Here is a 22,656-nt window from a genome sequence, read left to right on the forward strand (position 1 = left end):
AGTAGTATAATGTAAAACACTGTAATTATAGAATTTCCTCATTAATTATGCAAATTAAGTCCTCATTTGCATAATTTGCATTTAATTATGTACATCTCTCTCTCAGCTACCTACACACCAAAAATAATGAAAATATGTTGTTCCTGTCTGGACTTATTGGCTTTTAAACATTTCGCCAGAAAGTGCCCTGCAGTTCCAGAACAAGCCGCTAGGGGGCCCAAACTCATGTGACTTCTTCCCAAGCACGAGAGCTACCTATCATCCAAATTTCATGACCCTAGCATGTCCAGATCGCGAGATATCAAAACCGGAAGTTGCGCTGCAGTACCAAGGGAAGCCACTAGGGGGACCAAAATCTAATCATTTCCAGTTTTCGTCACACCCTACCAACACACCAAGTATGAAACCAATCCATCCAGGCGTTCTTGAGTTATCTTGTTGACCAACAGACGGACAGAAGGACAGACGGACAGACGGACAGATAAACGCAACTGAAAATATAACCTCCATGACACATTTCATGGAGGTAACTAAACAGGGACATTTTGTAACATCATTCTGAGCAGCTTCCCACAGCACTTGATAAAAGATATATTGTTAGTTTACATTGTACTGTGAAAGAAAAGATTAATTGCTTTCGTATATTGCAGCCTGTGTATTGATTGTTGTAATGGAATAAACAGGATGTTGAAACTGAAGCTATCCCTGTCCTTGGTGCTGAAAGCAAGCCATGTCACCCCCCTCCCCCTTGTTCGTAACAAATTAGCCGGGTTGACTGGCATTTTCACCTTCCCTGAACACATTAATCAGCTCCTTTTCTCTATATGTAACCCTGACCTGTTTAGTGAGCTGCTCCTCACACAGCTTGTACAGTGTGTAGAACTTCCTGGCCAGTAGGATGTTCTCCAGGAAGCCACAGGAGGCCAGTTTGACACGGATGATGATCTGTCGGTCGGGCACCATCATGGCGACGGTTCGGAAGTTGATCTTCAGGTTCTCCGGCAGCTCCTGACGACCTGCATAGCCTGGGTTCTAGTAAGTAAATTCAAAGGAAATATGTAATTAAGAACGTGAGAAACACAGGCAGATATTGATTACATAAATTAAGACTTAATTTTAAGACTTAATTTGCATAATAAATGAGAAAATGTTGTAATTTAGCAATGGTAACTGCCTGGAATTTCATACTTAGGGTGCTGGAAACTTAAGTGAAGGTGAACTTCATCAAACATAACTTATTCAAATAAGGACCTCATTTGCATAATTTATGAGGAAATACAAAAATGGCATTCTTTGTTAAGATAAGACACAGTCTTTTGGTAAAGAATGTGATCAACTGATATAATTCCTGGAAATGAGGATCCTTTTTCATAATCAGGGGGAATAACCTATAATTTGTCTGTCATAAAAATCATATCATTTGACAAAGGTATGAGGTCGTAGAACTCCTAAGAACTCCTAAACCAGGCCTTTGAAGACAATGGATTGTCACTTCTAATACAAATGAAAAATTTGTATTCGTGAAAAATGCATGTTTTACTAACAGTGGGTCTAGTAACATTATATCGAATTTACATGTAGTTGTTTGTAGTAATTAATGTAGTTAAATTTAGTATAAATCTTGGTCCAACATGTTTGTATAAATTGTAATTCCACTCATTTCAGCCTCTGGCTGCAACGTGAGATTTGCAGCAGCTGCTATCAAATAAAGTCAATGACCTCGAACAGACATCTGTTACCATGGTAACTGGTTCTGTAACAGACATCCTGTAGTGTTTGGTTATATTTACTTAATGTAGCAGAACTGAGTTGGACAGGCTGCTCACCATACAGTCGTATGAATGTATTTAAGTAAGGATAAACAGAGCAGTTTGTTGGGCCAGACCTAGCCTCCACCAGGTCTTTCCATGGGAATACGGATCGTAGAATTTGGCAAAAAAGAGAGTAAAATTGGCCAAGGGAGTCCGGCCGTGGGGAGGTAGTTTCTTTCCCTCCGACTACTGCGCGGACTGTCAAACCTACAAGGCGGCCAAACTCCTCTGCCAATTATTCTCCTATACATGTACACGTATATAGCCAGCGCAGGGCAATTATTCTCCTATATATAGCCAGTGTAGTTAGTCTGGGAGAGACTAGGCCAGACCAGAAGGCAGGAGTTTTTCTGAACAGGGGAACAAGGGGCTGCGCCCTCATGTAACAAACCAGCGCCCTCATATCAATTTTCAGATTGAAGCCTAAGTCTTTTTCAAAATCATCTTTTTCCAGTAAAAATACAAAAACAACACCACATAACAATACATTCTAGCATTACAAACTATGTTACTCAAAATTCCAAAATCTTACCACAAACTTGAAAATTTAGCTCTAGTAGTAAAAGTGTGAAATGTTCATTGAGAACTTGCTCAAACACATGTAGCTAGACCTCCTTCATTTGCATACTATAGAACAGGCTCTGAAGTGAAACATGAGACCTGAGTTTGTAGCAGCTTGGATGAATGTGTTGCAATTGTGCCATGGGAAAGGTTTCAGCTTGTGGCAAACTCAATGTTGTCATCTGGAGCTACTAGTTACATTGATCACTATTGTGTAAGTGTATAAAGGGTGGTTTGCAGATTGTGTGTACTGTTGATTGTACTTATATTTTATAAGTGAAATATGCAATGCATGAATAGAAATTTGGGAAAGGTACATTGAGGTTAAGAGTTCAAATTTCCCCCCTCAAGTAGCCTCAAAATGTCCCATTTCAACTTCAAATTTTCAAAGGCTTCACATGGCGGAAGGGGGAATACCCCCCTTTCGCACCAACCCCCCTCGGTCGCTTCGCTCCCTTGTCGTGATACTGCTCCCTCATGCCAAATTTTTCTAGAAAAACCCCTGAGAAGGTGAAGGAAAACATGGTTATCTGTCTGGTTTCGCTTCTTTATTCATATAACCAATACTAATATTCACAATATTGACAGTATGACAGTTGAGTGGGACTCCTTTGCTAGTCTACAGACTGCACCAGTGCAGGTATTCAGAAAAAGTATCTGCAGCCCTGAAAGCATTGTCATTATAATATTATAATCAGCTACAAATACAATGTAATAAGTTGTTAATTGTTGATGAAACATTAATAAAGACTCTCATATAACTCAGTGTTGTTCAATATTTTTGTACATTTTACTTAATATACAGTCTGACATTTTTCAACACTCATCATTATTATTGTCACACTTCCAAGACACAACAACATGACAAATAACATTGCATAATACCCCTTGGGCATGCAACTTGTACTTTTTGTATTGTGAACCACGAAATGTTATTTCAGATAAGAAAAAATGCATCAAAATCAATAAATCTCAAAAACTACTTCTGGGAGGAATCATTAGCTGTCTGTTCAAAGTGTGGCCCTGGGTCTTCATTGTGGGTCACTGAATATGGCTGAAGCTGTGGCACTGGGTCTTCATCGTGGGTCACTGCGTATGGCTGAAGCTGTGGCCCTGGGTCTTCATCGTGGGTCACTACGCATGGCTGAAGCTGTGGCCCTGGGTCTTCATCGTGGGTCACTACGCATGGCTGAAGCTGTGGCCCTGGGTCTTCATCGTGGGTCACTACGCATGGCTGAAGCTGTGGCCCTGGGTCTTCATCATGGGTCACTACGCATGGCTGAAGCTGTGGCCCTGGGTCTTCATCATGGGTCACTACGCATGGCTGAAGCTGTGGCCCTGGGTCTTCATCATGGGAAACTGCATATGGCTGAAGCTGTGGCCCTGGGTCTTCATTGTGGGAAACTGCATATGGCTGAAGCTGTGGCCCTGGGTCTTCATCGTGGGAAACTGAATATGGCTGAAGCTGTGGCCCTGGGTCTTCATTAATGAAGGTTGTTGCATATGGTGCAAGCTTGCCATTTTCCCCTTTCCCAGACACATCCATGTATGACACAGCGTATGGCTCAATGTCATCGGTGTCTTCCATTGACTGGATGCCATCGTTGTCTGGTTCCGTTGGCTGGATGTTAGCAAAGGAAGTTGTTGCGTATGGTGCAAGCTTGCCGTTTTCCCCTTTCCCCGACACATCCATGTATGACACAGCGTACGGCTCAATGTCATCGTTGTTTGGTTCCGTTGGCTGGATGTTAGCAAAGGAAGTTGTTGCGTTTTCCCCCTGTTCTGACACATCCATGTATGACACAGCATACGGCTCAATGTCATTGTTGCCCTCTGATGTCTGGTCCTCAACAGGATTCGGTTGTCTGCCTGTGACTGAGTCTCTGTCCGAAGAAGGGGCGGAGTTTCCATCTGTTTCAGCAGGGGCGTTGTAAGGGGCCAGACCTGTGCCGTGACAGCATTCGTACAAGTAGACGGCAACCCCCAACGCCAACACCATCAGAAGGGGCACAGCAACAGCCGTGATGACAGCAACAGTCATGATGACGTGGTAACTGTCCTCAGTGAGGATTGGGCCAACACCTAGAAGAATGACAATGTCAGTCCCGGTTGTAGCCTGGTTTGTTGTAGCTTGGTACTCTGAGCCTGGGGTGGTGTTTGTGTATGGGGTGGTGTTTGTGTATGGCATCTCTGTGGGAATGGTGTCGTTCTGCAGACTGGTGTGGGTGGTATGCGGACCTGTTGTGGTGGACATTTCATCACATCTCCCCGATCTGATGTCCTGTGGTGACCAGCCCGTGTTGGTCTGACCGATCTCCTTCCTCAGGGTGGCAAGCAGAATTCCGCTCAGGTCGGCAGGTGATGCACACTTCAGGATGTCATGGCCAATGATGTAATCCAACTCTGGCAGATGACAGATGAACCAGATGAGATTGGCGTCACATTTCAGCTGGTTTTTTGCTAGCATAAGCTGTAGTGCCTGGTTGTGGCTCAGACGCAGGACTTGGCTGTTGATCGTGGTGATGTAGTTTGTTTTCAGGCTTGCAACCTTCAGTGCTGTAAGTGGCAGGAGTGCGTTGACGGGCACCGAACGCAGATGGTTCATGTCCAACTTCAACCTGCGAAGGAGTGGCAGGCCGCGGAATGCATGCTGGGATATGACGGAAATGGCGTTCCTTTGAAGGTTTAGGGTTTTTACCTTCTCAAGCCCAAGGAAGGTATAGGGTTCTGAAGATATACAAAACAGAATATATGTAACATATGACATTGTATTGTAAATAATTTGCAGGGATTTTTTTGGGTAGTACTGATTATCAAGGCTCAATCTGGTACTTATCCTTAGTGGGGAAGGGGCCTAACAATAGTTAATTTTACATGTAGGTTACATTCTGTTATTTCTAAATGAAACATGAAATACAAGACAGTGATGTTATTGAGGATTCATATAACATATCAACACTAACAAAATTAAATATGAGGAGCCGAAAATACATTTTTGTCAACGTACCAAGACTGGAGATGCGGTTGTCAATGAGGGAAAGGATTTCCAGCAACGGCAGACATTGGAAAGCCCCTGGCTGCACCGTGGACACGTTGGACTCCCGGATCCAAAGGTACGGAACTTCTAGGCTGTAGGGGAAAGACTGCTCCGAAATGGTAGAGGAACGGAGATGCTTGATGTGGATCGATGACGTGGCTTTGACAAAGCCGGTTGGTATGGCGTCCAGACATGCGGGGAAGCTGTACGTTTCTCTGTACCCAATCCAGCTGCAGGGGGACCCCGCCCAGTTTTTACCTGGACAGCGACAGGTGACTTTCCTCATTCCCAACACACGTATGGGGAAGGCCTGACAGCTGTCAGGGCACTGTAGAACTGGCACCGACACGAGCAGTACAAAATGTAGCTGATTGGAAACCAGGAGAAGGAAGTACAGCAGTGCCTTGTTTTGCGCCATGGTGGTCACAGATTTCTGCTGCAACTCGCACTGACCCTTAGATGTACCAGATATGATATCCACACACACGTCTGTTTAAATATACATTTTAATGTTTAACAAATAGATCTGAGCCGCAGGCAATTTAATGGTATTGTGTCCTTGGTTATCAGAAATGCCCAACCAGCTGGCTGCATTTTGCAGACATATTTAATATCTAGGTTAAAAGGAAATTATTTTTCTGGAAACAGCGGAAAATTAATGAATGAAAGCAGACCTATATTGTACACACATACCTGCTGGGTTAAGTACAGGTCACATTAAAAGAATGTGTCTGCCTGCGGCTCAGACTAACGTCAAACATTTCATGTTTCACAATAGTATGAGCTGCAGGCATTTTAATGGGATTGGGTCCTTGGGTATCAGAAATGCCCACCTGCAGGCTGCATTTTGCAGACATTTTTGATATTCTAGATTAAAAGGAAATTATTTTTCTGGAAACAGAAGAAAATTAATGAATGAATGAAGACGTACACACATACCTGCTGGGTTACCTGTACATACAAGCCAACAAAAGAATGGAATACAGATAACGTCTGGTATATACATCGTCAAGTAGCTACGACTTATACTGAAATAGTCCAAAGGTTTGGGTCAGAATAATAATTTTCTCACCATGGTGAGGAAGATGCCAAACTCAGGGCTGAGGTCGACCACGTCTCCATCAGTGAAGATGAACTGTTTCTTCCTCTCCTTCTTACTGGCCAGAACCACAGCGATCTGCTGGGCTGCCACAGACAGCACCGGCAGGTCAATCCTGTTGAACTCATCAAAACAACCCCAGCTTCCCGACTGGGCCAAACCTGTAGGGAAACAGTGTGACAGGCTGAATAAAAGTTCTAAACGGGAACTTTGCAGCCCAGGTGTCTTACTGAGGGACGACTACATGTGCAAGATGTCGGTTAGCTTGAGGAATATACTGTAGGGAAACACGTTCCAAATATCATTACTTTTTCACAATGCAATTATTTATTATAATGTACTGTGTATCAGTGAATTTCAATGTAGGCCTTCTTTGAAGTTCAAGGAACAGGAACTGCAAAATTAAAGTAACAGTCATCGTGAAAAGTGACCTTTATCTGACAGTTTGTTTTCGAACATGGTACATGTAGGTGAGGTAACAAACCATTACAGGCTTTGTTTTAATAATGTCTTGTAATAGTATATTCCTCCAAAATATCAACATTAAGACCATTTTAAAAGTGGAATTTCAGCAAGATCAGAAACCCTGATGAAGAATGAAGCTTTGTTTGTAAATATCTTTATGGTGAAGTTGAAGTCCTCATGTTGAGATAAAGCATTGTATAACCACATCAGCATCATCTTTTGGCAAACACTGAGTAAAGATAAATACTGGTTCTTACCCTTGAAGATTCTGCCCAGGCCCCTGAAGTCCATCTGGTCAGAGCAGTTGAAGACGACCACGTACTTGCCCAGACAGCGTCCCATGTCCTTGGTGGTCTCTGTCTTGCCTGTACCGGCAGGGCCAGCTGGGGCTCCTCCCATACTCATGCCCAGGGCTTGGGCAAGGGTGATGTAACATCTGATAGAATGTAACAACAATATATTGCTGCCTGTGGTACTTTGAAGCATCATCCAATGATGAGGTTGCTCAATATATATTTTACTACTACATACATAAGCCCACGAGTCTATTCTAGTGAATACAAGACTTTTATACCAAAAATCAAGACATTTTAATGTAATTTGAAATATTTACATGTACAACAAAATCTGCACAAAGTAGTCACTGATTGAAAGAATTATCTTACTGAACTTATACTATACGTGACTGATGAATCTCTTCAACGATGCACAAAGTAGGAAAAAACAATGCTCAAAGACATAAGGACCTGCCCAATGGATTGGCATACGAAGTCTGTACAATACTCATTCATACAATTTTTACATTAACTTTGCCATATCATAACAGTGATACAGAATAAATTTTCTGATTGGTACCTAGTTCAATTAATTTACAGTGGGTACCTAAGCAGAGGAAAAAGTTTACAGAAAGAGCCCTGTAATTCTTAAAATGCCAAATTGAATCCTACTAGAGTACACCATCACTCCAAAATGGTTATTAGGTAATTAAAATCATTATGGTAATTAAATAATTAATAATAACAAATTAATTAATTTGTTAGCCAGTGTCCTTACTATGAGACCGAAAGAAACAGACTATTTCAGACAGTTACAACAATTTCTCCATCCTTTCGTCATTTAGAAGATCACCAAAATACTGCATTTCTACTAAGATCACAAAACCCACTAATTATGCAGAATGTGGGACTATTCATTATCCACTGCCTTCAAAGAAGAAGTCGAACCCCATAATAGCTAGCGTAGTAGTAGAAGTAGAAGTTTTTTCCAGACAGTTGTTACCTGTCTCCTGTTACTGTATTGCAATGTGTATTATTCTTGATTTTAAAGCAATTAGCCTTCGGGCATGATTTTGCGAATAAAGTTTCTACTATTAAAAGCTTTAGAAGCTGACCTGTCTGTGAGAGGTGTGATAACAAGCCTCTCAGCCACGCCCAGGTACTCGTTCTGATACTGGAAGTCCACGTCTGTTATGGAGATGATGCACTTGTCGATGTCCTCGTTGAAGTAGAACCTGCACTGCTTCAGCCACTCAAAGTCTGTAGGAGTTCTGATGTGCATTCGGCACTGGGGTAAAAGTATGGGAAGTCAGTACCCCTGGATCATGCATGCAACTGACACTACTTGCTTTTGAGTTCAAAATCTAAGGGCATGAAACATTTTGCATCATCACTAGTATTATTTAGTTCATTGAAAATGGAATGTAGGAGTGTCCCCAAATACAAATGTCTACGCTTTGAAATTAAAGAAACTGTAAAGTTAAACACATTCTAGGAATCTAACAAAAAAGAAAAAGATTATATTCTTACTCAAACACATTCATATATATGGTGACAGGAGTCTAAATTCCTCCTGCTATAAAATTGCAACATGATGTAACCCAACACTAGTTACCATGGTGACAGACGTCTGGTTCAGGTCATTAACCTTATTTGTTTGGAGAAGAAGAGGAAACAGAGCAAATTAAAACAATATGTTTTCCTTCGGTAAACATAAACATACCAGGTCATCGAAGATGTCCCTCTGGTGCACATGGATGAGGATGAGCGTCTCGTACTTTGTCCTCTCAATCTTGGTCAGCTCCTTGGTCGTCATGTCAATCAAGGTGTTGAGCAGCTCCTGGAAGGCCTGGTTGGTCTGGGCCATGCCCTTCTTGTCGTACTTGGCGTTGGCCAGAGAGTCTTGGGCATCTCTGGTCCACAGGAGCTGGATGCCAAGGAGTCCAACCTGCGGTGCAAAGGAGGAACATCGTGAGATGGGTTATAGGATTCTTTATTAACTCAACAAAAAAGTCTGTACTTTTTTGTATGGTTGTCTACAACTTAAGGTCTAACAAACCTAAATACATGTATGAATAATGTCATCCTACCTACAGGGTATGAGGCAAGTCTCTAAGATTTAAACATCTTTCATGTATTTCCCTATTTGAACAAGGTAACGGCATACTAGGGCTGGTTCAATATCTAGTGAGAAGATTTCTAGAGTAAGCTTTCAAACGTCTTCAAAGTCTTGGAAAGTCCAGTGACTACTCTATGATGTCTTCTCTAAACTTTGGAAAGGAAGTGAAGTACATTACTCAACATGATACAGAGTTTTCCATAAGAGTCACTAAGGAAACACATTGTGCTATAACACTTTCAGCACCAAGGAGAGTGCCCATACCGTGCAGTATATCAAATATGGTTCTCTGTAGAAGTTACAGAGGAAAAACTAAGAATAAAACATTGTGCAATAATACTTTCTGCACCAAGGACAGTGCCCATACCATGCAGTATATGGAATTATATTGTTTTCTATAGAAGTTACAGAGGGAAAACTAAGAATAGAACATTGTGCAATAACACTTTCAGCACCAAGGACAGTGCCCATACCATGCAGTATAATTATGATATATGGCTTACTGCTACAGTAGGAGTTACAGAGGAAAAACTCAGTGACATAATAACACATTATGCAAGAACACTTTCAGAGCCAAAAGACAACTCCAATTTCATTCAAACTGTATTACATACAAATCAGAGAAAAAGACATTTATCTAATTGCTTGGCTGTGCTACAAATGTATGTTACAGAGCTGACCTGTGCAGGGAAGGTGTTGAGGAACTCGATGAGGTTGAAGCTGGAGTCCTGGATAGCAGTGGCAGCCATCCTGATGATGTTGTGTACAGTCTTGTGGGACTGGTCCAGGAGTGTCTTCAGCCACACCTCAACATTACCCTCCGCAGTGACTGGGTGGGCAAGCTAAACAATCACAAAACAACAACATTCAGTACGGTGACACTCATAGATACATTGCTTCTTTTCATACATAGAATATTATCAACACTTCTCCAGGTTGTATTCTAAACAAATACAGTGAGAAACTATCTATAATGTCTCTTACTTATACTTATGTCCTGCTTCAAATTGACTATACCATTTAGTCCCCTCAAAAAATCAGGATAGAGGTTCAATTGTGTCTGTGTATAATATTGTTTAGGAGCTTTTGTGCTTACTTCTGACTTTATGATATACTAGTTATGCATATATTTTTCAAATTGCATATAAAATGTTTGCCAACATGCAATTTTGGATGGGTTTGAGCCCACTTAAAAGTGTATCTTTGCAGAAAGTATCTCCAAACTGCAGAACAATATTATGACATTCTGCAATATTGCAGAACATTGAAAAAAAGTATTTCGACCACTGTTCAGATATTATTTTCTGACCTCGATAGTCTCGCCCTCTGATGAGGTGCAGCTCAGGATCCTGTCATAGAACTTCTCGTGGAACTTGACAGTCTTGATGTTGTCAAACACACTGAGCAGGTGGGCCTGGATGGTGTGGGAGTCGCTGGCCTGGCCCAGGATCTCCAGCAGGGCAGGGTCAGACACAAAGAAGAACCGAGGGAACAACAGACGCTTCTTCTCCAGGTACCTGAGGAAAAAAAGTTTTGAAGAACACTCAGAATTATTTCCAACAGTGACCCATGCTTGTGAAGGAATACCATATACAATGTAGGAAGAGGGAATTCTAGACTTTACCTTTAGTTATTATCTTGAAAAATGTGTTCATAACATTGTGTAAAAGGTGGTATTTTGCTTATAGAATATCAAGCAATAAAATGATGTTGACCTGATTGAAAGTGACTAGGACAATGAACAGAAAAAATAATTTTGAGGAGAAGAGGTTTTTAGATGGCAATGCTCAAACCATGATGGTTACATGACTGTCACATGTACATTTTGTACAGACCATGATGTTCACATGATTGTCACATGCACAGACCATGATGGTTTCATGACTGTCACATGCACAAACCATGATGTTCACATGACTGTCACATGCACAGACCATGATGGTCACATGACTAGTCTGTCACATGCACAGACCATGATGTTCACATGACTGTCACATGCACAGACCATGATGTTCATCACATGACAGTCACATGCACAGACCATGATGTTCACATGACTGTCACATGTTTTCCCACGTACCCTGTGAGTGACTTCTGGCACAGCTCCAGCTGTTCCAGCAAGTGAGGCAGCAGCTGTCCCAAGGTTTCGTCCCCTACACAGCACTGCACCACGTTGCTGTTCTCGTGAGCACGAGTCATGATCTTCACCCACGACTTGTCAATGTTGGAGAAGCGTTTGGCTTCTTTGGGCAGCTGTTTGGCAATGTCACCTCCAACAAACACAGCCTGGAAGGAAATCATGACAACAAAATGCTGTTAGCTACATTTGTACTACAATGTATAAGAAACCAGCTTTACAAGATACATTTATATGCAGGGAAAGAGTATCTAGGGATACAGCTATACAATCTGTAAGAAAGTAAACTATGCAAAAAATATGTGATCAGAAAAAGTTATAACAGACATTAAGTTCTAAATTCTTTCTATACAGCAATATCAACGGTATACATGTGTTGGACTGTTTGTTACAAGTTATTGTCATATGGAAGTTCAGGAACTAGTTTTGTTATGTGTTGTTGTGATTATACCCACCTCCAGGTAGACCCACAGGTTCTGAACAACCATCCAGTTCTCCAGGATATCTGTGGTGTTGGACAGGTTCTGTACCCACTGCTGGATCTGCTTCTTGAAAGGTGCATTGTACCTGTGAAAGCAACCATCAAGTTATAGGGCACCAATTCAGTCTCAATTCAATATAATACTATGTACATTTTATACATGATGTGTACATGAATGGTAATTTCTTTAGCGATGACAGTCAAACTATACATGATACAGGTCCAACATTCTACATGTGCACTATAAAAATGCCATAGCTAACAAATACTATCAAGAAATATTCTCTTTCTGGAAGGACATCAGTGTCTTGCTTGTTTCTGCATGAACCACTAGTACTGTACTGTATGTTGTGTGCATGTTGTAGTCAAGAAATGAAACGTGATTGCGATCATACTGTAACGAGCTTGGGGCAAGAGGGAGGGGGGCGAAAGTGATAAAAAAAGTTGCAATGATGAAATTTCAGCAGTGGAATAGTGACCGCTAAAACCACTATAATTATGTGACTGTTATCAAATCAAACAGGATGGCTACAAGCTGCTACCCCATTCCATGATGGCCCACACATGTACCTGTTGCTCATGAGAGACCCCAGCACCATCAGGCTGTCCTCCAGGAGTGAGGTAATCTCACCAGTGCTGTCTCCCCTCAGTAGGAGCTCACCCCTGGTCTTGAAGTTAGCGAAGGTCAGAGTGTGGGTGTTCCACTCCGCAATGGTCTGCTTCAGCTTGGCCTCTATATCTTTCTCCTTCACCGCAGCAATGCAGATGTCCTGATGGTGAGCAGATACAGACTTGTTAGTGAACCATCTCTGCTTCTGAAGCAATCTTCTCCAATGAAACTGTTACTAACAGCGACAATTACAGGCATCCAATGCAATGTCAGGGCAGCAAAACTGGAGATATTCTGAATAAGGTAATCTTTGTGATATTCACACGTCATATTGCTTCACATTAGGCCATTTGAATTCAGCATTTCATACTTTGGGCATTTAAATCTGCAGAAACAAGCCCCAAGATGAGTCCTTTATTTTCTGGGTGGCACCCCAAAAATTAGCCCAGGGCCCTTCCAGTAACCTTTTGCCATCAGAATTTTGGGAATTTTTGCTCCATGAGGGTCAATTATACATTGGGATAGTGTTGTTTCAACTCAGTATGTAGATAATGACTAGAACATTAGCTTTGAAAAATCGGGTTTCCAAGCCCTAAAAACTGCACTGGAGGCCTTTATTAATGAACGCCTTCAACAACTAGCTGCAAAAATACTACACACAACACCTTCAGCACCAAGGACATGACCAGACAGTACAGATGCTGATTTTCTCCTACCTCTATGTCTTCCTTGAATTCCAGGAGAGGTGCTTCCATGATGTTCCTGAGAGCGAAGGTCTCGCTCTCGATGTCGAACGGATGGTTGGTGACGGCGGCGATGCGGTTCCAGTGGCGTTTCATCATGGCCTTGTTCGCCATCATCTCCAGCAGCGGGCACGTCTCGTTGAAGTCATCAATGGTCTTCTTCAGGTCCAGGAAGGCCTGCCACTCCTTCAGTGCCCGGGGTAGCTTACGGCACCTGGAGCAGATTATGATACACATTGTAAGCATATTTGTATGAGCTTTAAAGTTTGTTTATTCATGCTTAAATCAGCCGCTTTTCATTGAGGTTACGCACTTACCATAATAGTTAGTTAGTTTATTTGTTTGTTTGAGTCTTTGTTCATTCATGAGACACTAAAATTGGCCTGTTGGCTGCTTTTCATTGAGGTCAATGAGGAACGAGGTCAGGGTCAGACAACATATGATTGCATGACTGGGGTCCTACAAAATCCATAAACATATAGTGTGTCATATAATCAGAATTTATATTTATGTTTACTAAAGGAAAACATCTTGTTTTTGCTTTGTTTCTTCTTCTTCCGTTCAAAACACTGACCTGGTCATTGACCTGAACCAAACTGTCTCTCACCATGGTAACTGGTGTTGGGTTACATAATGTTGCAATTTTACAGTAGGAGGGATTTAGACTCCTGTCGCCATATATATATGTGTTTGAGTAAGAATTAACGGAGCAGACCATATGTAAAGGTTATGCATTTGTTTTGCAAATGTTCCCTTTTAAGTTATTAATAATTAAATATGTCCTTACACATACATAATTTTAACACAAAGAGAAAAAAGGTAAAATAGGTGTGACAGTTTCATTAGGATATGATGGTTTCTTCACCTGTTCTGGAACTCCTGCAGCTCGTTGTTGATCTTCTCGATGTCCACCTCCCCCCAGAGGATGTCGTAGTAGCCGCTGACCGTCTCGATGACGTTGTTGTAGAGCAGGTACAGCTTCTGCAGCAGGTTCAGCTGCTTACGGATCTCGTGCAGTTCTGGGTACGGAGTCACCGGCAGGCCAAACAAGTCCTCACCACCTGGGGATTTCAGAAAAAAACAACAACAAATAAGTGTCCAACCGACTCAGATGCTTACTTTCAATGTATCCTAACACTAACACAGTTCACTAAATATGGTCACCAACTTAAAGACTACATTAGATTCCTCTTCCCTTTTTTATTATAATCCTATAGGTAATATAAATCTGATCATAGTAAAAACTGACTGATCATTCTGATTCTGAGTCAGACCATTTATGAACATACAGATATCATGAATAATTGGACTCAAGGACCCAGACGTTACATGTAGGTATAGTGTGCTGTCATCTGGGTTCAAATCTTACCGGTAAGTCTCAGTAAGCAAGAAGAGCACTCAAAAGTTTTACACCATTCTTTAGGGTTTTCATGTCATCATTAATAATCCAAAGATATTTGATTTCAATATTTGAATATAAGGAAGTCCTTACCAGAATAGGTGACATATTTCCTCCACAGGTTGTCAAACCTGTTCTGGAAGATAATGAGTCGATCAGAGGCCTCCTGTGGAGGAACACCAGCGACCATTGGGCCTTTGCTGTTGGAAACAAGAAACAACATTTGTGAGAAAAATTAGTACTTGGTAGCCTTGGTACTCTCCCCTCCCCTCAGTGTAAAGTGAACGAGCCCGGGGGTCACAAAAATTAGGGCATCCAGGACAGACAGGTTTTCCCAAGGGTTTCCAGGAATATGGGCATGTCAACAAACAGAGCTGGGAGACATTCCTGTGGACATTCCATGCCTGTGGACAATATTCCTGTATGATTCCTAGAATTCTTGCAAACTGCACACAATACTGTACCTTAAGGCTCCCCCCTGAGACATCGCCAAAAACGTATAATAAATAGATGATACAATGTTTAGTATCTAACATTTCCTGCATGTTCCTCAATGTTTAGTACATAACATTTCCTATGTCAGTCATTTCATTATGTGGATGAAGTAATTTACATTGTACATGTACCAAAATCATGGTTTACTATATGTAAATATAGCTGCTGACTTAAAGGTAGAACATGTACCTGTGGTAGTCACCATAGAAGTTGGTACACTCTTCTTTGAAGGCCTGGACATTGCTGATGAGTCCACCCCTGAAGTTGGGCTGGATGCTGATGAGGTGGTCCTGCACTTCCATGGCCTGTGCCAGGAGGCGCTCCCAGGAGTAGCGCAGGGTGTCCACCTTCTCCGCTTCCTCTCGGGCATGCAGAAGCTCGTGCTTGCTCAGCAAGGCATAGGACTCCTGTGATGGAGAAATACATGTGAGACCACCAGTTAGTTTTATATGGTATTAAAAAAGGTGAAGATCATGCTTAGGCTTCATCTCTTCATTTTTTTCTGATTTGCAAAGAAAAAAAACAGTGGAGGAAAGTCCTTTTCTTCCTAGTTACTACAGTTTTTCTATCTATTAATGCAGTGGTTTGATTAAAAGTTCAAAATTCATTGTTTAATTTTAACCCAGCCTTTTGCGTTGACTTCATGGCTCCTATTGTAGCATTTTGGGCTATAATAGGATGCCTAGATTTGTTTTCATTTTTTTATTTTTTGTCGCCCTGTCGCTTCATATTTTTTATGAAAAAATCAGAGAACCAACAAATTAAATTGATGGGGTCTTACTCACTAAGGCATACAATTCCTGTGATGGAGCAAAAAGATTATTGGTCGGTCAGACACAAAATTAATTCTCTTCAAAATTAGTGCCAAGACCAGAAAGATCCAGAATGTGTATAGCATGGTAGACTAAGTGTTATGCAAAGAATTGTCATATCAGCTACAATGTATCAACACGTGATCTTAACTAGTACATGAATAGCATGAGCCATTCTGATATACATGTACCTCAATTGGTCCAATGGACATGTCAATTTCAATCTGCTTCTCTCGTATTTCCTTCAGGGCGCCCATAGCAATGCGGATGTCATCCAGGTCCTTGATTGGTCGAGATAAGCGCTTGGTGAGCTCCTCGATGAAAGCAAAGATGTTGTCCATCTCGGTGCGGTACTTGATGTTGCAGTACTTCCCATAGTGCTGCATCCAGGCCTTGGTCTCAGTAGTCAGGGACAGCTTCAGTTGCTCTGTTGTACAGAATCACACAATGATCAGACATCGCTTTCTTTGAACTAATCCAAGGTAAATAGCATTTAGAGAGTAGGATTAAGGATATCTAAAAAGGGAATGAAAAATGACTAGTCTATCAAATACAATCATACATTGAGTACATCTCTCTTCAGTGATATCATGTTCTTATAGCAGTAATGCTGTTAAAAATAACAGAGACAATTCTTTGAAAAGCTTCATGCACTGAATCATGAAACTTGCTATGTTCCAGACTGAGACACAAGTTGTATGCCAACATTCAGCTCTTAGGTTCTTTGAAATGATCAATGATTAACACTAGAAGGGTAACATTTGCAAATGCATAATGTTTACCTTCACATATGGTCTGCTCTGTTAATTCTTACTCGTTTACATTCATATTGTCAGACAGGAGTCTAAATCCCTCCTGCTACAAAATTGCAACATGATGTAAGCCAACACTAGTAACCGTGGTGACAGATGTCTGGTTCAGGTCATTGACCTTATTGGTTTGGAGAAGAAGAAGAAACTGAGCAAAAACAATTTGTTTTCCTTTGGTAAACATGAAAAGAAATGCCTACCTGTGTAGATGGCGATTGCGCCGACATTCACAAACTCAGTCTGAGCCATGATCTCGTCTGCCAGCTGGTCGTAGTAGAAGATCTGTGCCTCGAACTCAGACAGGCTGGGCTTGGTCTGCATGAACTCCTGCAGGGCCTCGTCACGCTCCACCTTCCAGATGTGGTGGTACTTCCCAAACTGTTCCAGGGCTGTCGTCACCTCCTAGAGGATGCAGACACCAAGGAATAAGACTACTGACATATAAAATTCACCTTGTATGTCATGTATGTGTCACAGCAAAGATTGGGATTCACGACAATTGCAGATTGCCCTGGAACAGACTGGAACCAAAGTCTCTCCTAGGACATACAATGTATTGCAGTTAGGATCTGTCCTTGGACAATATTAAAATCTTTACTGTGACTTATACACTATATAAGGTAAGGCCACACCAATTTAATTTCTTGGTTAACGGATTCGCCGCTTCATTTTTTTCTGATTTACAAATAAAAATAAAAATCCAGAATCAACTGCAAAATGCTCATATTTTGCCCTGAACAGTTGAAAACAGTCCTTTTCACCCTCGTTGTTACAGTTATTCCATCTTTCAATGCAATTGTATCATTAAAAGTTCAAAATTCTTTGTTTAAATTTTGAACCAGCCTGGTGTGTTGACTTCATGGCTCCTAACGTACCATTTTGAGCCATAATACGATGCCTAGGCCTTTTTTTATTTTTATTTTTTTTTCGCCCGCCCGCTCTATTATTTTTCAAGAAATAACCAAGAAATTAACCGTTAACCAAGAAATTAAATTGGTGTGGCCTAAGCTTTAAGTTTAAAAACAGTAAGTACAATTTGAACTTTGAAAAGTATCTGTATACAAAAACAAGAAGAATTGTTTCAGAACACAAGATATCATACAAAATACTGTAAATAGCTTTACAAGTTTGGTTCACAACAAGAATTCTTAAATTTACTAGTATTCCTTTGGGCACAATAAACTGATTAACTATTTCTACCTATACATATAGAGACATAAGGCTACAGAGCGTCATTGTAGTGAGACTGAAAAAGACAATTTCTCAGGTTTAAAGTATATGCAGCAAACCATACATTCACTAACAATGGCAGTACCTTCTTTGTGGAGTTAATACATGTAGACAGTATCCCGGCCAGACGGGTGACCTCCTTGTTCTCGGCCACACCCTTGTAGTAGTTGTTGATCTGTGTCACCACACTGTAGGAGTCACTGTCGGAGGTGGGGGCATCCAGGAAACGCATGCGGCGCAGCGACGCAGCGTCGCTAACGTCGGTAAAGGTACTGGTGACGGAACTACGCCGTTCCTCCAGATTTGCCGCCTCTTGTTGGCGTGCCTGAGAAGAATGGAGGTGTAAGTTTCATCAAAATTTGAGAAATAATGAGGACATGTTTGTTACACATTTAGCTTTCAACAAGCAAGATGGTTTTAAAATGAGCACAGGAAAACATCAGGAACTGAAAAAGACAGGACAATTGCGGTATGATGAAGAAGACTAATAGCACACTAAGAAAATGATACAATGTTACTGTAGTAGAAAAAGCAAATCAAAACATCAATGATTAGCACATACTGTCAGATATTGTTACCTCATTCCCAAAAGCAGATATTATGATAGATAATGGTAATGTTTTCTCATTAAAGTTCATCTGTGTTGGTAGCAATGATAGTAAAATGTTGAACTTTATTCCAACACAATGATTACACAGAGGTCAAATTTTCAACAACCACTGTCGGATACTGAATGACTAATCACTTTAAAACATAATCTCGTGAGAGTTACGGTTACAGACACGTGACATTATTCACATAACGTTTTCTGGCTGGCCTTATCTAGTTCAGGATTAAGTTAGTAGTACCTTGGACGGCCTGTCTTTGCTCCACTGTGAAACCCCCCTGGACACCCCGAGGATGGCCTGTACAGCCCTGTTGAGAGTTTGCTGGATCTCGTCCAGGGCAGGGATCATCACGATGTTGGGGATGGCCAGGGCCATGTCGGCACGGAACATCGGGATGTTCTCCTTCTTCGACTTCTTGTCAGCATCACTTGCATCTCCTTAAAGACAATACGCGAGAGACTTTTTAGCACAGTTCTCAAAGGAAAAAATCTATCTACTTGGTCACCCAGGAGAGGTTTTGCCAAATTATACATTTTGCAAATCTGATGTAATGTAGAAAACAATTTAATGCTCTGGCTCTCAACAAATAATTGCATCAATAATGGAGACCCAACATATTTTGCCATCAGATTTTAATGCTGCCATAGAATCATCACTAAGCCATTATATCTTCCTTACCCATGTAGATGAGCATTGACGAGGATGACACCCTTTTCTTGATAGAGTCCATGGTGGTACGGGTCACTCGCACCAAGGCATCAAGGTTCCTACCAAACAAAGGAAAAAGTTAGTGCACAGGGCCTAGTAATTGGTTATAAATGGTTGTCAGGATCTACTAACTGTAACAGCTTAAATAGTCAGTTGGTGCTGTCCGTGAGTAGAAACAATTGAATTGAACTTGCTTTAGTAACATTTTTTCAATCTTGAGAATGTATGAAAATTAGCTGCATCTTTTTCCAAATACCTGTTGGCAAACAATTGAAATGAAATTTCTTATATCAACATTTTTTGCAATCTTGAGAATGTATGAAAATTATCTGCATTTTTTCCCAAATACCTGTTGGGACACATTTTTGCAATCTTCAGAATGTGTGATGTTTAAAGTCAGTAAAAGTAAAGTGTTTAAAGTAAAGTAAGAATGTGTGAAAATTATCTGCATTTTTTCCCAAATACCTGTTGGCAAAATGGTGCAGTAGGTTCTCAGCTTCCTCCTGAAGCCGCTCCTTCTGCTCACGTTTCTTTTTCTGCAGAGTTTTCTCGGCGGGGAGAGTTGGGCTCAGGGTGAGGTGAGAGGCCCGCCGGCTGGCACGGCTGGCAGCACTGCGACTGCCCATGGACTTGGTTCCATCATGGTCTAAAGCATTGTGAGGTATACATCTTCATTATAGCCTTTTCATTATGTTTACAGAAGGAAAAAATATTGTTTTTGCTCTGTTTCCTCTTTTTCTTTTTCCCCAAAACAATAAGGTCAATGACCTGACCCAGACGATTGTCACCATGGTAACTAGTGTTGGGTTACATCATGTTACAATTTTATAGTAAGAGGGATTTAGACTCCTGTCTGACCATATATATATATATATATATGTGTGTTTGAGTAAGAATTAACAGAGCAAACCATAATGCAAAGTTAAACATTATGCATTTGCCCTCTCTAGTTTTCTCTATATTTTCTCTACAGATACTACATGTATTTCTATCACCAATGACACCTAAATGCTGTTTTGATGTTGTACCGGTATGTATGGCAACTTGTAACGTATTCTATTGTGTTATGTTTTTTCCTACCAATGGAAGAATTATAGCTTCTTCAGGCTTAAAGTGATCTGAATACAACTGAAACTCATTGATGTACCTTCTTCCTCAGCCTCCTCCTCCTCCTGCTCCTCCTCCTGCTCCTCCTCATCCCCCAGCAGCATGTCAATCAACTCATTAGCCGCCTCCTCCACCAGCTGGCTCTTGGACTGGAGGGTGGCCGCTCCCTTGGAACACAATTCCTAAGGAGTAAGCAACAACGGGTGGAAATGAGTACCTAGCTTCGGTTAGGGACATCCCTCAGATAGGACGTTAAATGGAGGTCCCGTGTTTGGGAGAGCTACACCCCACGCACCTTAAAGATCCCACCACACTTATCGTAAAGAGTAGGGGACCTTCCCGGTGTAAGTGGTTCAAACCTAACAGTCTGGATTTACAGAGCTTGTACTCACATGTACAAAACTGGTGTTTTACTCCTGAAGGCGGCTTACCGGTTATGTGAAACAAACAAACAAAACAACAGAAATGTCTTATGCCTAATTCAACCCCATAAAACTGGTAGCATACATGTAGTAAGACCTGTTACATGTAATGTATCAATGTAAAGTCAGTCCTGTTTGACAACTCAAGAGACTTGAAGAAAATGCTCACAGAAGGTAGGTAAACAGGATTTTGGATGCTTTGGTTGATGGGAGACATCCACGAGACTTTCACGACCAGATGGTTGATGAAAAAAATAACCTAAAGGACCATGTAAAAACAGTCCCAATGGCCAGGTGGTTTTATACTGGGGTGGTTCTTACACAGGTGGTCACAATGATTACCTGGGTTCTTTCCAAGAAGTGCTCTATTGTCCAGGCCTCTTCCTCTGGAAGCTCACACAGAACTGTGGTGGCCATCTCCTGCAGTACTGCATCAATCCGATAGGCGGAGATGTCATTCACACGGTTGATCAGCAACTCAAGGACACCTACAGCAAACAAGGAAGAAAAAAAACATATTGATCAGTTACTGTACTCATATCTAGCTTCAATGTATGACAAACTTTTTCATTAAAGCTCTTTACTCAGATTTCAGATTCCTATAATGGCCATGATCTGAAACAGATCTATCAAACTACATGTATATGTGTTGTAAATAGTATTCCTAAGTTTGAAAGCAGCTGATTTGATTTAATGATCGTAAATATTGTTGGAATTTCCCTTAAAAATCTGAAGAGCCAAATCTGTAGCCTGTATACTTTAAATATATCTATGACCTCAGTGCTGAATTATCTTCAGACCATGTTATTTGAAATCTATCCCTGTCCTTGGTGCTGAACAACACTCATTTCAACTGTAAGGATTTTGGACACTGAACAAGACTATTTCCTGAGAGGGGTGAAGGAGGCTATTTACATCAGGGCCCACCACCCTTCACTTAACTGCAATGGGGGCTGACATCATCTACCAGATACCTTTGACCCAGTGTTGACGTCACACTTCAAAGAAGCCACGTGACAAGCCTCACTGGGTCAGTCTACTGAGGAAGACCAGAGTGACTGGTCGAAAGCTCTAGGTGAGAGAACTTTTCTTTGTGTTGGATCAAAACTTTTAACTCTTAACATGTAACTACCAACACAGATGAAATTTCATGATAGAACACTCATTTCATATGACTGTTATCTTAGATTTATACACCAGTCATGCATATGGAAGATGTGTAAAACACAGACCTATTCCAGCGTACACATCCTCGATGTAGGCGTCTATGTTGATGGAGGTCCATGACAGCATGGTGAGTCCTGGCTCCAGGATCCGGTCCACTTTGGCCAGGTGAGGTTTGATGAGCTCCTGGAAGGCTGACGGCACCTGACCTCTCACCCGATTATTCTCCTCCAGCATCAGCTGTGAGTACAGATATTAATATACAGATTCACACAACAGGGAACTCAAAGATATACATTTTTTGTACCTATCGATGTAATTTAAAGACAGAGGGTGCATATGGTATATGGTTCATAATCAAACCTGCCAGTAACAGGGTAAAGGGACTGAGCAGAAATGGCTGCTAGAATGCTGAGAAAGAGTGCCTGCCCCAAACAGGGTTGGTCATCTGAACAATTGGTACATGTACATGTATCCAGTAATAGGCTTGTACAAGTTCATGACTTTGTAATACTAGGTTAGATTAGAATCACAGAATAATAGAGCACACACAGAATAAATTCT

General features: G+C 41.2%; 1 protein-coding gene across 2 annotated transcripts in view; it reads right to left on the reverse strand.

The window, feature by feature from the left end:
• The window catches only part of LOC109473690 (dynein heavy chain 5, axonemal-like), a 109,693-nt gene that overhangs the window by 49,568 nt on the left and 37,469 nt on the right, over window positions 1-22,656 (reverse strand). The window contains exons 16-38 of one of the 2 annotated variants that reach the window (XM_019773652.1): window positions 22,161-22,332; window positions 21,271-21,416; window positions 20,547-20,688; window positions 19,865-20,045; window positions 19,370-19,458; window positions 18,932-19,128; window positions 18,169-18,408; window positions 17,054-17,255; window positions 16,236-16,471; window positions 15,422-15,639; window positions 14,831-14,937; window positions 14,204-14,399; window positions 13,312-13,552; window positions 12,556-12,755; window positions 11,960-12,071; window positions 11,448-11,653; window positions 10,677-10,884; window positions 10,048-10,209; window positions 8,972-9,196; window positions 8,364-8,536; window positions 7,231-7,409; window positions 6,482-6,669; window positions 838-1,032 (exon numbers count right to left, since the gene is read on the reverse strand). In XM_019773652.1, the coding sequence (XP_019629211.1) occupies window positions 838-1,032; window positions 6,482-6,669; window positions 7,231-7,409; window positions 8,364-8,536; window positions 8,972-9,196; window positions 10,048-10,209; window positions 10,677-10,884; window positions 11,448-11,653; window positions 11,960-12,071; window positions 12,556-12,755; window positions 13,312-13,552; window positions 14,204-14,399; window positions 14,831-14,937; window positions 15,422-15,639; window positions 16,236-16,471; window positions 17,054-17,255; window positions 18,169-18,408; window positions 18,932-19,128; window positions 19,370-19,458; window positions 19,865-20,045; window positions 20,547-20,688; window positions 21,271-21,416; window positions 22,161-22,332 (4,215 nt within the window). Of the gene's footprint in view, window positions 1-837; window positions 1,033-6,481; window positions 6,670-7,230; window positions 7,410-8,363; window positions 8,537-8,971; window positions 9,197-10,047; window positions 10,210-10,676; window positions 10,885-11,447; window positions 11,654-11,959; window positions 12,072-12,555; window positions 12,756-13,311; window positions 13,553-14,203; window positions 14,400-14,830; window positions 14,938-15,421; window positions 15,640-16,235; window positions 16,472-17,053; window positions 17,256-18,168; window positions 18,409-18,931; window positions 19,129-19,369; window positions 19,459-19,864; window positions 20,046-20,546; window positions 20,689-21,270; window positions 21,417-22,160; window positions 22,333-22,656 lie in introns of those variants that run through there. The other variant, XM_019773651.1, reaches the window with a different exon arrangement.

This window comes from Branchiostoma belcheri, unplaced genomic scaffold (assembly GCF_001625305.1).
Source record: "Branchiostoma belcheri isolate BF01 breed outbred unplaced genomic scaffold, Haploidv18h27 scaffold3, whole genome shotgun sequence".
Taxonomy (NCBI): Eukaryota; Metazoa; Chordata; class Leptocardii; order Amphioxiformes; family Branchiostomatidae; genus Branchiostoma; species Branchiostoma belcheri.